At 67.8% G+C, this 14,413-nt stretch overlaps 1 protein-coding gene across 1 annotated transcript in view; it reads right to left on the bottom strand.

Annotated features, from left to right (window-relative positions):
* F751_4550 (Erythronolide synthase, modules 3 and 4) overlaps window positions 1-14,413 on the bottom strand; it is a gene marked incomplete at both ends in the record, with an annotated part of 33,087 nt that overhangs the window by 15,150 nt on the left and 3,524 nt on the right. The window contains 21 exons of the mRNA XM_011401945.1: window positions 27-182; window positions 433-1,131; window positions 1,297-1,545; window positions 1,910-2,326; window positions 3,014-4,166; window positions 4,335-4,620; window positions 4,827-5,242; window positions 5,424-5,555; window positions 5,664-6,019; window positions 6,185-6,479; window positions 6,558-7,169; window positions 7,325-7,593; window positions 7,772-8,216; window positions 8,808-9,386; window positions 9,420-9,579; window positions 9,682-9,889; window positions 10,097-10,442; window positions 10,638-10,820; window positions 11,018-11,248; window positions 11,410-11,570; window positions 11,725-12,028. Coding sequence (XP_011400247.1) covers window positions 27-182; window positions 433-1,131; window positions 1,297-1,545; window positions 1,910-2,326; window positions 3,014-4,166; window positions 4,335-4,620; window positions 4,827-5,242; window positions 5,424-5,555; window positions 5,664-6,019; window positions 6,185-6,479; window positions 6,558-7,169; window positions 7,325-7,593; window positions 7,772-8,216; window positions 8,808-9,386; window positions 9,420-9,579; window positions 9,682-9,889; window positions 10,097-10,442; window positions 10,638-10,820; window positions 11,018-11,248; window positions 11,410-11,570; window positions 11,725-12,028 — 7,657 coding nt within the window. The remainder of the gene's footprint in view (window positions 1-26; window positions 183-432; window positions 1,132-1,296; window positions 1,546-1,909; window positions 2,327-3,013; window positions 4,167-4,334; window positions 4,621-4,826; window positions 5,243-5,423; window positions 5,556-5,663; window positions 6,020-6,184; window positions 6,480-6,557; window positions 7,170-7,324; window positions 7,594-7,771; window positions 8,217-8,807; window positions 9,387-9,419; window positions 9,580-9,681; window positions 9,890-10,096; window positions 10,443-10,637; window positions 10,821-11,017; window positions 11,249-11,409; window positions 11,571-11,724; window positions 12,029-14,413) is intronic.

The following is a 14,413-nucleotide window of genomic DNA, read 5'->3' on the forward strand; positions in this document are numbered from 1 at the left end:
GCAGCGGCCCGAGGTGGAGAGCGCACCCAGGCGCGCAATGCCCACCATGGTGGCCGGGTCCAGCAGCAGGTTGGACCCAGTGACCGCCGCGCCAGTGGCCTCGCCCCGGGTGAGCGTGGCGGCTGCCAGGTGGGCGGCCACCAGGGAGGAGGAGCAGGCCGTGTCCACGCTGGAGCTTGGGCCTGATTTCAGGGAGAGGGCATGGTGCCGTGATGCGCTTGGGTACGACATTTGCCTTGCAGCCGACCGACGGGTGGGATGCTTGATCATACAACATTAGCACCAGCGTCGGAAGTAGGCGGCTTGCTGCCGAGCGCTGCCAGTTCCGTAGGAGGCGACACCAAGATGCAGAAGCACCACAGTGACCCCAACCCTCAGTTCCTGTATGTCACCCCCCAACACACAACACCCCCATTCAGCAACCCCACTCACCCCTGAGGCCAAAGGTAAAGGCGATGCGGCCCACCATGTAAGGCGCCCCGCTCCCGACAAAGGCCGGGCCGGGCAGCTGCTGGGAGCCACCCGCCGCCAGCACAGACAGGTACTCGTGATACATGCAGCCAGAAAAGACCCCGGTGGCTCTGGGGTCGAGCACGCTGGAGCCCGCCAGCAGCGAGTGCACGCCCTCCAGCAGCAGGCGGGTCTGGGGGTCCACGAGCAGGGCCTCGCCCGGCGAGACGCGCAGCAGGCCGGCGTCAAAGGCCTCCACGCCGTCGCAGAGCGTGGCGAAGCGCGCGTAGGAAGTCGGGCGCTGGGCGGCTGTGGTCCCTGGAGGTGCATAGATCCGGTCCACGTCCCAGCGGGCCAGGGGGATGACCCCCTGCAGGTCCCTGCCTTCTTCCAGCACGGCCCAGGCCTCCGCCAGGTGGCCACCCGGGGTGCTGGGGAGCCGCGAGGACAAGCCTACTAGATGCACGGCCTTCTTGGCGGCTGTTGTATCGAATGAAATGGGCCGCCCGACATCCTCCCAGGTCTGAGCCTGGACCTCCTGCCTCTCCCCAGTGTTGTCGACTTCGTGCTCCGCCGCCAGCACAGCTGCCATGGCTGCGATGGTTGGCGCATCAAAGACAAAGCTGGGGGACAGGCTGGTGTGGAAGGCTTCGCTGATGCCCTGCCTCACTGCCTCACTCCCTGCAGTCAGGTGCGGTGCGGAGGTGGATTGGATTGGGAAAGGATTTGCGATCCCTTGCTGTGCTGCCTCAGGCAGACTTCCGAGGCATGATATCTTCACATGGATTCTTCATTGCTAATACAGCAGCCCTCTTGTCCCCTGGTTCTTGGGAGCCGGCAACCTACCCAGGGAGTCCAGGCCGGCCTGCATGAGCGGCTCGTCGTCTTCCACCTCCCGCCCCAGCACCCCTGCCACGATGGAGCGCAGCAGCTGCACCGTGGTGGATGTTGTGGCTGAGCGCGTCGTCGTCCTGCCCCGCCTCAGCTGGGAAACGAGGGCGGCAAGGTCGGCGATGGTGGGGTGGTCGTACACCAGCGTGGCCGGCAAGGCTACCAAGAACTGGTCCTGCAGCAGCCGCTGCAGCTCCTGCGCCCCTGTTGTTGGGATTTGAGGAGGGGTTGTGAGGTGAACAGGGGAATGTACGAGTAGAGCCTGGCGATAATGATAGCCGTGCCACGGTTGCCTGCTCATGTCGACACGCAGGATGTGATGCTGCTGGCCAAACCCTCCCTCACACTGTCACCGGCTGCCCCTTTCAATCCACCTAACCCCGCTCACCCATGAAGTCAAGCCCTGCGGAGACCAGGGGCTCATCGGCGGTCAGGCGCCTGCCCAAGACGCGTTCCACGAGCTGACTAATCGTGGGGATCCCGCCCGGCCGAGCGGGCCTGGCTGGAATCTGCACGACCGCCTCCGCTCGTGCACCGCCCACCGGCATCGAGCCTCCAACCGGCTCACCACTGCTCAGCAACCCCGCAAACAAGGGCTGGGACAGCAGCCCGCCGGCCACGATGGCAGACAGCAGAGCGAGGCCCTGGTCTGGTAGCATGAGGCCGAGGCCCGCCCTGGCGAAGCGCGCCTCCAGCTCCGGGCGATTCCTTGTCATCCCGGACGCCCAAGGACCCCACTGCACGCTGATACAGGGCAGGCCGCTGTGCGCAGCGCGCGCAGCGTGCGCGTCCAGGGCAGCGTTGGCGGCGGCGTAGCTGGCCTGACCGGGGGTGCCCGCCCAGGCGGAGAGCGAGGAGAAGGCCACTGCTAGCGAGAGGGGAGCTGAGCAAGGAGTCAGGCGGCGCAGCTGGGCCGTCTTGGGCGCGGCCGTGGTCCGCAGGTGGGCCGCCGTCTGGTGAGAAAGCGGGGCATCCGCCAGGCAGCCTGCCGCGTGAAGGAGCAGGCCGCAGGGCTCGCTAGGAGTGGCGGCTGCTTCAAACCGGCTGTCACACGACGCCACATCAGCCGCGAAGCCGAGATCCGCTGTCAGCCAGGTGGAAATGCCGTGGACTCCTGCCGCTCCCGCTCTCAGGGCGCTCGCCGCAGCGCGCTCATGCCCGACCCTGGGTCTGCCGCGGCCCAGCAGGAGCAGGCTACCGGCTCCGGAGTGCGTCGCCCAGCGAGCGACCAGCCGGCCCAGCTCTCCGCCGGCGCCAGTCACCCAGGCGCAAGCACCTGGCAGGGCAAGGCGGTGGGGAGTCGACCGCCGCCGGGTGGCGTCGACCATGTCCGGCACCAATAAACCGCCGTGCACGAGGATCACGCCTTTGCCCTCTGCAGCATCGAATGCCATGGGCTGGGAAGCAGCGAGGCAGCTCGCTTCGAGATGGCGCCAAGGCTTGCCAACCTCACGCGCCGCCACTCTGAAGAGCGCGGCCGCTGCTGAGGTACTGGAGGCTAGTGGAGATGCAGGTGCACCGCCACCGGTCCAGCTTCTCGTAGTCAGGCTTGCTATCAGGGTCCTTCCCGGCGCCCGCTGCAGCGCCGCCAGCAGATCATGTGGACGCCTGGGGTTGATCGCAGCGCCATGCATGTGCATAAGCACTTGAGCGCCCTGCGCCCGGCTTTCACCTCCATCAGCCCAGGGCCGGTAGACCTGCGCCTCTGCCACCCGCAGCGCGAGGGACGCAGGAGCGACGACCGCCGCCCTGCTCCTCGCGCCACTTGTCATCGCCGCAAATCTCAGTCCTCGAACTGCGGTGGCGTGGCCCAGACGGAAACTGGCGGTGTTGCCGTGCCCGTCCAGACCACCCTCGCCCCAGCCGCCGGCGGGCATGCAGCCGGGAACAGACTTCCAGCCCACCAGCGCCGGGCGCTGGTAGCGTTCCAGGCCGGCGGGCACGCTGAGGGAGGCTCTGGACGGCGTTGAGGTGGTCTGGAGTAGGTCGACCATAGTGATTCCAAGCTGCGTGGCAGCGTCCACCTGCGCAGGGTGCGCCGCGAAGCCTCCCGGCTGCCTGTCGGCAGAGATGTTAGGCAGCATGGCAAAGGCCGCCACGCTGTCGGCCTGGGGCGCTGACTCAGCCAGCTGAAACGAGGCCATTTCCGCCAGCATGCGCCGTGCAGGTACTCGGCGGCTCCCTCTCCAGGCACCGGGGGCCGGTCTGAGCTCGAAGCAGCGGAGCACGCTGCTTGACAGGTGCGTCGTCACGCCGCAGATCCTCAAGCCGCCGCGCAGGGGATCGACCTCTGTGCGTAGCTTTGCTGTCTGGCCGGTGAGTGCCAGGGGCGCCGAGAGAGCCACCCGTGCCATGCCGCCCGGGGTGTCCGCGCCCTGAACAGGCAGCGACACGTCCACCGCTGCCGCGGCCAGCTCAAACAGGGCAGCGCCGGGCATCAGCACCCGCCCCTGCACCATGTGATCCATGAGGAAAGCGCAGCCGACGCCGGGCAGCGAGCTCTCCAGCAGTAGCAGGTTGGGGCCGCTGCCGCTGGGAATCGCCCGTTCTAGCAAGGCTGGGGCAGGGCCCGCAAACCAGCACCTCTGTCGGGTCCAGGCGGGGAGGGGGTAAGAGGTGGGCAGGATCTCGTCAGCCGCATCCTCGCCCACACAGCGGCCCGCCGCCAGGATGACGTGGGCGTTGGTGCCCTGGAAGGCAAAGGCACTGACGCCCCCCAGCAGGGGTTCGCCATCGTCCTGCTTTGTACAGGGCAGGGCGCAGCGCTCCCGCGGCAGGAGGGGCGGTGCGCCAGCGCGCGCTGCCCCGGACCCCGCCACCAGGTTCTGCACCAGGGGGTTCGGGCCGCGCAGGTGGAGCATGGCGTCCGACTCAGCGCCCGCCAGCGCGCGCGCCAGGCGGGCCAGGCCCAGCGCGCCGGCCGCCGGCTCGGCGTGCCCGTGCGTGGCCTTGGCGGCGCCCAGCCGCGCGGCGTGTGCTCCCCGGCCCAGCACCGGCAGCGCGGCGCCGATCTCGATGGGGTCGCCCAGGGGCGTCCCCGTGCCGTGCAGCTCCAGGAGGGAGAGGGCGGCGCGCTGCGACACTTGAGACAGTGCAGAAGAAAGCACGCCGGTCTGGCTGGGGCCGTGAGGCGCCGTCAGGCTGCTGGACCGCCCGTCCTGGTTCACCGCGCTGGCTGCGACGCGGATGGCGCAGGCCTGAGCATGTTCGTGGGAGGGGATGCGGCCGCCAGGGTCCGATGCCTGGCGCTGCAGCCTGAGGACCACGCAGGCCTCCGCCCTTCAAGAGGGGGAAGTCGATGGTGGGAGGATCACGAAAAGTGAAGCAGTTTGCAAGAGTGCACAGTGCACCTGTTCTTTTGAGTGCACCAATGTGTTGGTCGACAGGAAGGCATCTGAACGATGTTCTCTTTGACATTGTGCAGTGATGATGATCGATGAGAGCACATGCGCAGGTCATGCCTGCACTCCATGATCTTTCCCCACCTGACGTAGCCGTCCGCTGAGGCGTCCAGGGTCTTGCACCTGGCCTGGGGGCTGAGCATGCCGGCCGCCGCTGCCGCCGCAAACGTCCCCGGGCTCAGGCACAGGTTGACCCCAGCTGCCAGCGCATTGCCCGGCGCTGCAGCCGCCCTCGTTGCCTGCAGGCCCAGGTGCAGCGCCACCAGCGCCGAGCTGCAGGCGGAGTCCACGGCGGCGGCCGGGCCCTTCAGACCAAAGAGGAAGGCGAGGCGCCCGGCGGCCACCCCCAGGCTGACCCCCGTCGCGGTGTAGGGGCCAATGGAGGTCTGGTGGGGCGCTGACTGGGCCCCGTACTCCATCTGCTGGATGCCGACGTGCACCGAGGTGGCAGAGCCCCAGAGGCTGGAGACCGAGTCCTTCACCAGCAGTTGCCAGCACGCCTGGCAGGCAGGGGTTGCATGGGGGAGATGGTAATCGAGGAGATGCTTGGGATTTACAGTGTGTGTTGAGTGTATTTGGGGCGCTGGAAGGGCCACCATGGCAAAGAGACGGGAGCCACAGCACGGGCCCCAGCCCTGCACGAGCAAGCGCCCTGCTTTCCTTGGTTATCACCATACTCACCTCCATCAGCAGGCGGTGCTGGGGATCAACAAGGCAGGCCTCCAGGGAGGACATGCCAAACAGGCTCAGGTCGAAACTCTCAACCTCGGTGAGGAACCCAGCCTGCCTGATGGGCTGCTCCATGCGCACACTCTGCCAGGAGGGGTGCTGGGATCTATGCCTGGCCCTGGCATGGGCTAGCTAGGAGCAGGCAGCGTTTGTTATGACACTCACCCACCACTTCAAAATCCTGCCACTCACCGCCGGCTCCAGGTCCCAGCGGCTGAAGGGAACGTGGGTGATGGCGTCCTGTGGCTGCGGCTGCATCCAGCCCAGCACCTCCTCCTGGCCTGGCAGGCGGGAGATGCCTGTGAGGGAGATGTCAAGGCCCGGGCTCCCGGCAGCCAAATGATGTGTAGTTGGCGGGACAGGAGGCATGGGAGCAGGCCGGTCTGCCGGGCTCAGGGCCTCCAGTAGGTGCTGGGCCATCGCCGGCACGGAGGGGTGGTCAAACACCAGGGTCGCTGGGAAATGGTGCTTGAGGCGGCCCGAGAGGCTGGCTGCCAGCTCCACCGCCCCCAGAGAGTCAAAAGCACCTGGCGGAAAGGCGTCCTGGTCTGCGGAGAGGATTCAGTGGACATCTGATAAATACAACCGTTCACTCCCCAGTCCAGGCCTATGTTCATAATTTCCTGCTGGGTGGGATTTTGTATGATCAGTGGCCCATGCCATGTGCAAAATGCAATCCCAATGCTTCTCTCCTGATACCCAGGCATCCTTACCCCCTAGCTCGATGCCGGCGAGATCGGCGGCCAGGGACTTTACCAGCTGCTTCATCTGGATCAGGGTGCGCGTAGTGGCCAAACGCTGGGTGTCTGTTGCCTCGCTGAGGCGCACCTGCGTCTGCTGCGCCGGCTCGAGAATTTGTGCACCTTTCTCAGCTTGCTGGGAGTCGAGGGTGCCCTCCAGCAGGCGCCATGTGCCCTGCATGTCATACAGATGCTGCATCCTCGCGATGTCTAGGTTGGCATACAGGAGTGTCGGCGCCTCGCCCGCCACCTGGGCTGCCTCCCACACCTGACAGGGATTAGGGATGTGGCTGGCACGGTTTGAGGCCTCAATAATAACCTACAAGCGCATCCCAGCATCAGGCACTGTAGGCACACAACCTCGATTGTCCAAACCCCTTCCCCAAATCCATGCCTGTGCAGGGTGCAGGCAGCCCAGGCCCAGGGCGGCCAGCTGGTCGGCGTGCGCTGCAGCCATGCCCGCCCCCTTGAATGGTCCCAGCTGGAGGGAGGTGAAGGCCCGGCCACCGGCCCGCTCGCGCACCGCGACGCCGTCCAGCCAGGCGTTGGCCGCAGCGTAGGAGGCGCCGCCGGTCTGCGACCACACGGCGGCCGTGGAGGAAAGGAGGATGACCGTCTGTGGCACGAGGCGCGAGGCAAGGAGGGCGCGGATGGGGGCCACCTTGGCGCCGGCCCCAGCCCAGAAGCTGGTGGAGTCCAGGTCACAGAGGGGGACGGGATTTGACACCCCCGCCGCGTGCACCACCAGTTGCACGCCGGGGTGTGCGTCAGCCACCCAGTTGAAGAGGCCGCACGCGGCATCGAAGTCCGACAAGTCTGCCGCGCGGGTGACAAAGCGCACCCCCTGCCCGGCCCACTCGCTCTGCGCCTCCTCGGGTAGCCGCCCACTCTTTGACACCACCACCAGCAGGCGGCAGCCTCTGGCAATGAGGCTCCTGCCCACCTCCAGCCCTAGGCCCTGTGGTAATAGGAGAGGTGCGGCGATTCTTATTATATGTGCGTATGTGTGTGCATGTGGTGCTATTCATGGGCCACGCTTCAAAGAGCAGGGAATGTTGGTAGCCTACGATTGATGGAAGCTATCTTCTGATACCCCTGACTGAAAGGTCTCACCCTGGTTCCTCCCGTGATGAGGGCACCGGAGGCGTGACCAGAAGTGTTGAATGCCAGTCTGTGCAAAGCGTCTCCCAGTCCCTGGTCCCACTTCCGCTTCTGCCTGAGGCGAAGGCCGTGCAGCGTGCCGCCCCGCGTCTGGAGCGCAAACTCCCCAGGGCCTTGCATGGCGGCCAGGAGGTGTGCCCCGGGCACGGAGCAGGGCAGCAGCACCTCCAAAGATGGGGCGTAGCTGTGCCTCTGCTCCATGAACAGCGTGCGCGCCACGCCTGGCGGGGAGAATGGGGATTTGGGAGGCGCAGTACGCGAGTGAGGGCAAGGATTATATGCACATGCGTATTCGACGCAACCGAGCATCCATCACAAGAATCCTGTAGTCTAGAACGTGCAACCCTAACGTTGCGCCCATTGCCGCAGTATCAGCTTTGCACGCACAGGGCCCCATACCTTCCAGCATCGAGGCGAGGGGCGAGGCCTCACGACCTTCATGGCGCAGCTTGATCAGGCTGAACCTGCCCCGGCGGGTTGGCAGTAGGGGCGACGCCAGTGTGCCAAGCATGCCCTCCACCTCGGCACGCTCGGAGCGGGAAGCCTCGGCCAAATCATGGCTGTCCTCATCTCCCTCCAGGTGCACCCAGGCCACCAGCTCTGGCCGTACAGCCCTCAGCAGGAGCTCCAAGTGCGGGGCGCTGGCGACGTACAGACCCGGCATGAGCAGGGCAGAGTCTTCCAGCCCAGACCAGGTCACCCACGTCGCGCCCGGGGCGTCCTGGAACGTCCCCGGGTCTGTGCTGCGAGACACCAGGAGCGCTCTAGTGGGCTGCGAGACGTCTGCAACGTTTTCCTGCTCCTCCCACACCTGCTCCCAGAGCAGGCGCTCGCGGGCGGCGCTCTGCCGCAAAGCCGCCTGCGGGCCCCGCAATACACAGTCACGCGCAACTGCGCCGCCGCCCCAGTCCACATCCAGTTCGCTAGAAGATGCCGCGGCGACAGAGCAGAAAAGGCCAGTGGGAGTTGAGGAACCAGGGGCAGGGGCCGCACCACCACCCCATGCCATAGCCCCTACGCCTGCGCTGTGCGACCTCCACAATGTGCAGGCCGTGATGAGTGTGGCCGGCCCTGCCAGCTGCAGCGCGGCCGTGGCAGGGGCGTGGGGCGGGGAGTCGGGGGCGGGGCGCGCCAGGGTCCCCATCAAGGTGCGGCTGGCAAGGCCCCATGCGCCGTTGTTCATTTTGCAGACAATGGATACTAGCCAGAGCAGCCTTGCGATGACTTCCACCGAGACCCTGATGCTGGCGCTCGGCCACGAAGTAGACCGAGACCTCTCATTTATGTGATTGACAGAGGCCACGGCCGCAAGGGACGCCTGCCCTGCAGCCCCTTGGCCCGGCAAGATGTGGACCTCGCTTCGGCCAGTGGCGAGGCAGGTGGTGCAGCTCAGCACGGCCCCTGGAGCATCCTGAAGGTGCGTCGGCATAGCCACCTCCCCGACAAAGGGCTGGAGGTGGGGTGAGGGGTGGGCCAGGCAGGCACCCGCCGCATCGAGTATCTCCAGAGCCACCGCCGGTGGATGAAGCGTGTAGCGCTCAACCATGACCGCTGGCTGGCCGGCGGAATGCAGGTGGCACTGCATCGTGACCGTGGAGGCGCTCCTGGCGCTCGCGCTCAGCAGCAGCACGCTCGGTGCGGGCAGGGGCCAGATGCGGGTGGGCTGCAGGAGCAGCGGGCGGGCGCCACCGGCGGCCCTTGTGGCCTCGGCACCTCCGCCGGGCCCGGCAACTAGGGCGTGGGCGTTCACGCCGCTCATGCCAAAGGCGCTGGTCCCCGTGGCCCACAGCCCCGGGGTCGAGCGCGCGATGCCCCTGCCCTGGCGTGGGAGGTGTGCGCCGCCGGCGGCCACCGCCGCCACCGCGGGATTCAGGTCGCGGAGGTGCAAGCCGGGCGGCATGCGGGCGCGTGTGGCGACCGCCGCAGCGCACGCCAGCCCCGCCAAGCCCGCCGCGCCCTCGGTGTGCCCCAGGGCGGACTTGGGCGCGCCGAGGCCCAGGGCTCGGCCCGCGCTCTGCGGCGGTAGGGCGCCGAGTAGGGCCCCCACCTCGATGGGGTCCCCGAGAGGGGTGCCCGTGCCGTGCGCGAGCACGCTTTCTACCTCAACCCCGGCGCCCGCCTCGCCCACAGCGTCGCGGACGAGGCGGGCCTGGGAGGGACCATGGGGCGCGGTGAGGGCCGCCGACCGCCCGTCCTGGTTCACCGCGCTGCCGAGGAGGAGGGCGAGGGGCTGCGGTGCTGAGGGGTCTGTCGCCGTCGCCGACCACCGCCTCAACGACACAGCCGCCACGCCCTCGCCGCGGCCGTACCCCTCGGCGCCGGAGTCGAAGGCCAGGCACCGGCCGGAGCGGGAGAGGGCCTGCAGGCTGCAGATGGCCACGGGGGTGGCGGGGCTGAGCATGAGGTTGGCCCCCGCCGCCACACCGCGGGCGGCCCGGCGCGCCAGCAGGTCGCAGCAGGCTAAGTGAGCGGCCACCAGGGAGGAGGAGCAGGCCGTGTCGGTGCTCATGCACGGGCCTGGCAGGGAGGTGATGTGGCATGGCATACTGAATTTCTGAGGCTTGTTGCGCATGACGCACCAAGACGATCGAGTCGGGACTGAAGCAAATGCTCATGAAAGCCAGAAAGAGACACCACGGCAGTACAGGCTGTCTGCCTTAGAGCACGATGCCCCTCCCTAAGCCCTGCACCACCATCGCTGCTCCTCCACGCATCCCAAGATACCTGTGAAGCCAAAGGTGAAGGAGATACGGCCCACCATGAAGGACATGGAGTTGCCCAGCACCGCAGAGGAGCTCAGCCCCGCCTCCGCGGCGGCCAGGACGTAGGGGTACTCCTGGTACATGCATCCCACGTAGACCCCGACCGGGCCAGTCGAGGAGGGCATGGTCACCGTTCCCACCGCGGCCGCCGTCTCCTCCAGCAGCAGGCGGTGCTGCGGGTCCATGCCCGCCGCCTCCGCCCTGCCCAGCCCGAAGAGGGCCGCGTCGAAGCCGGCCACATCGCCCAGAAAGGCGGCAAAGCGGGCGTAGCTGCGCCCCGCGGCCCCCGGGTCTGGGGAGTAGTGCGCCTCCACGTCCCAGCGAGCGAGCGGGACGAGGCTCGTGGCCTCTGTGCCGCATGCCAGCGCCAAGGCGAGATCGGACAGCCCGCCGGCGGCGAGGGGGAGGCGGCAGGCGAGGCCTGCGATGGCGACGCCGGCGCCCGGCGGGGCGGCTTGCCCGCGCTCCAAAACGCGGTTCTGAGATGGCCGCGGGGTTGTGACGGTCCTATCATGCGCCCCTGCCAGTCGCTCATGAATGAAGGCTGCCATGCTCTGCGCGCTGGGATAGTCGAACAGCAGGGTGGAGGGCAGGTCCAGCTTCCACGCGGCTGCCAGGCTGGACTGTAGCTCCACTGCCGCTAGGGAGTCGATGCCGGCCGCCATGAGGGGCTCCATGGATGATACCTGGGAGGGTGGGGGTGTCCGAGTATGTGCCGTAGTGTGGAGTGTTGCCCAAGGTGGAATGAGATGCTATGGCAAACGCAATTTGTCGCAAGGCCCTGCATGAAGCTGCAGCTGCTTGGAGATTGCAAGTAAAGGCAGGTCCTATGGAGGACAAACCACAGCAAACATGCCAGTCCTCCTCATCGCATAACACACACCTTGTTCCCTGAGATGTCATGGATGCGTGACAGCAGATCCGACTCAATCTCAGCAAGGGATGGGACTGGAACCCCATCCATAGCTGCCCGGTTCACTTCATCGAAATGGATACTATGCTCTGTTGCTCCACCAGGCAGCGTGTCTCCTGCTGTGAAAGCGTCTGCAAACACTGCCATGGTGCGGGCCGGGGTCGCAGCCAGGATGCCAAAGTCAAAGGGGTTGGCAGTGACCTGTGGGGCAGGCAGAGGAGAGGGTTGACAAAGAGATGTCCAGCAGGGGTCTCATCCGCGCAGTCCCTCGCTTTAGCAAGCACTCACAAGGGTATTGAAAATACATCGCAGTGCTGCAGCCCTTGGCCCCAGGGATCACTGAACAAAATCAGCCGTCTCACCAGGGGGTGGCTGCTATCAGCCATGAGGGCTCGAGCAAGCATGCCCAGCCCGAGCTCGGGTGGGATTGACCCCAGCCCCGCAGCCTCAGCCCTGGCGATCACGGCGGAGGAGCCATGCGCCATGCCCACCCTACCCCAGGCCCCCCACTCCATGCTCAGCCCTGGGGCAATGGGAAGGGATGAATTTTAGTCAGAGGCTGATAGCATCTGTAGTTGGTTGGAGGGGGTAGTCGATTACCCGCAGAGAATAGGGCTACCCATAGTCCAGCACCTCCTCTTATCAACCTAGCACCACACTCCCACCCCACCCATCACCTTGTAAGCCAGATCGCGCCACTTGTCCAGCCCAGGCGTCCAGCGCTGCGTTGATGCCCGAATACACAGCCTGTCCAGGCGACCCGATGAAGGCAGAGACAGAGGAGAAGAGGCAGATGGCCTGCAGCGGCGTCCCCCAGACCCCAGGCCTCGTCAGAGCACTCAGGAAACCCGTCTTGGGAGCGGCCACGGCGCGCGCCGCTGCCGCCCGCTGCCTCAGGATGATGCCGTCCTGCAGCACGCCGCCGGCATGCAGGACGGCAAGCGAGGCGGAGGAGTGGCGCAGCGCCAGCAGCGCCGATGCCTCTGAAACATCGCTGGAGGCCGCATGGAAATCCAACACAGGTGCAGGGGACTGAGCGCGTGCCCCGACGCGGCCAGACCGGCCAACCAAGCATAGCTGCACTGAGGTGGAAGCTCCCAGCCAGGCTGCCAGCAGCGATCCGATGCCTGCAGAGGCGCAGCCGGGACAAGAGCGGATCAAATATGCCGGGCGATCTTCACCACAAGCTGCAGTTCCACACTGCAGTCACCTTTTGCTCCCCTGACCTAACACAGACACAAAATCACAACACCAAACCCCCCTGCCTCACCTCCGAGTCCGCCTGTGATGAGAACGTGTGCGCCGAGCCGCTCAGCGTCGATGGCTGGCGAGGATGTGCCGCGCAGGGCATGGGCCACCAAGAGGGGAAGAGTTGCCACCCCCTCGCACACCGCGCTGCCACCGGTGCCCCCACCCAGCTCAGGCGCCGCGCCGTCGACCAGGCTCCAGCGCGTCTGCGGGGCCTCTGCAGCGGCTACTCTGGTCATGCCCCACCCGACGGCGGCCGAGGGCAGGGGGCTCGCGCCGGAGCTGAGCCCGGGGCCGGAGCCGGGGTGCGCGCCTCGGGTCGCCAGGGCCACGCTGCGAGGCTTGGCATGCGCCAGACCCTGCAGCGCTCCCAGGAGGGTGGCCACCAGGGTCCCGGCGCCTGCACGGCCACGCAGCGCCAGCCCAGCAGGTCGCACATCCGCCGGCGCGTGCCTGCCCCCGACCGCGACGGAGATCGCGGGCTGGGATGCGCCCGAAGCTGGACCCCACGCGCCGGGCTTGGAGGCCTGCCACAGCGTCACGTACAGCGCCTGCGCTGCAGCCCTGGGCCCCCCACGCGCTTCGCCGGGGGCCCTCTCCGGTGCCTTCGTGAAGGGCACCTGCCTGGCGCTGGGGCGTGCACCCCTCCCTGCCCGCACAGGCCCCGCAGAGGTGCCCAGGTCCAGGAAGTCGCCCGCAACCCCGGTCGGCGCAAGCATGCGGTGTCTGCTCAGGGCGGCGCCGGAGACCACGCTCCCCGTCACGTGCAGGTCCAGTGGGCCGCGCTTTCCTCCAGACTGGCAGCAGCCCACGGCCGCCACGCTGGCGGGCACGGCCGGCGCCCGCCCCGCCGCAGCCGCCATGTGCGCGCCCAGGTGCAGGCAGGCGTCCGCGGCGAATGGGTCCAGGCAGAATGTGGCCGCGTCGGCGCGGGCGGGGCGGGTGCCCAAGTGTGCCAAGGGAACCAGCGCTGGAGGGAGAGCGGCATGGTGTATGGTGGTCACGAGTGCGGCCCTTCCCGGCGAGGAACGCTCGGCGGGCACCCGCTCTGCAGCCATCTCAGCTGGCGTGCTCCCGTTCGCGGCAGCCCACGCCGACATGTGCTCTATCGCGCGAGAATCCACGCCCGCCACGGACAGCCGGCCGGATGGGAGGTCGACCACAGTCTCCAGCGCCGCCTCGGAGATGTCACCCGCCGGGACGCACGGCGCGCAGAAAACCACGCCTGCCAGGCCGCCGCGCGGCGCCGCAGCCGCCCCGCCCCGCCAGCCCAGCACGCACACCGCGCCGAGGCCAGCCTCCACGAGCGCCGCGCCTGGCGCCAGGGGCCGGTCCGCCACCCAGTGGTCCAGGAGGTGCGCCAGGCCTGCCTGCCCCAGCCGGCAGCGCACGCGTGCCCTGCGCGGCGAGATCGCTGCCGGTGATGCAACGTGCAGGCTCGCCATGAGCAGCGCGGGCGGCAGCGGCCACAGGCTGCGGATGGGTTCCGGGATGAGTGAGAGGATGTGCTGTGGAGAGACTGCTGTGCGACGCAAAGCACATGGCACTCCTGTTGCTGTGGCCCCGCCCAACAAAGGCACAGTCTGTCCACCATCCAACGGCCCGGGCTCCTCTGGCCCGCGCTGCGATCACGATCCAGGGACCATCCGAGGGTCCCCCCCCACCAATCCCCTCTTCTCACCTGCTACGGCGCCAGGCCTTGGGCCGCGCTGCGGTCGAATAGTCCCCTTCCTCGCCCGCGCGGCTCACCAGAGCGTGCGCGTTGGTCCCGCTCATGCCAAAGGAGCTGGCGCCCGCAAGGGAACCCGCCCCCGCCCCACCTGGCAGTGGCGCCGGGGCGCGCCCCGCGCCGCCGCGCCGCCCGGCCCGGCGCGGCCACTCGGTCAGCGCGGCGGCGACGTGGGGGTTCAGCGCGCGCAGCGTGGGCAGCGGCGGCAGCGCGCTCTGCGCCAGCGCCTGCCAGGCAGCGCAGAGGCCCATCAGCCCCGCCGCGCCCTCCGTGTGCCCGTACGTCCCCTTTGCCGCGCCCAGGGCCAGGGGAGTGGGTGGGGCAGGCTGCGTCTTGGCTGGGCTTGGCGGCAGAGACGCGGTCGATGACCTCGCCGCGCCAGGCGCGGA

This window comes from Auxenochlorella protothecoides (genome assembly GCF_000733215.1).
Source record: "Auxenochlorella protothecoides strain 0710 unplaced genomic scaffold scaffold53, whole genome shotgun sequence".
In the NCBI taxonomy this organism is placed as follows: Eukaryota; Viridiplantae; Chlorophyta; class Trebouxiophyceae; order Chlorellales; family Chlorellaceae; genus Auxenochlorella; species Auxenochlorella protothecoides.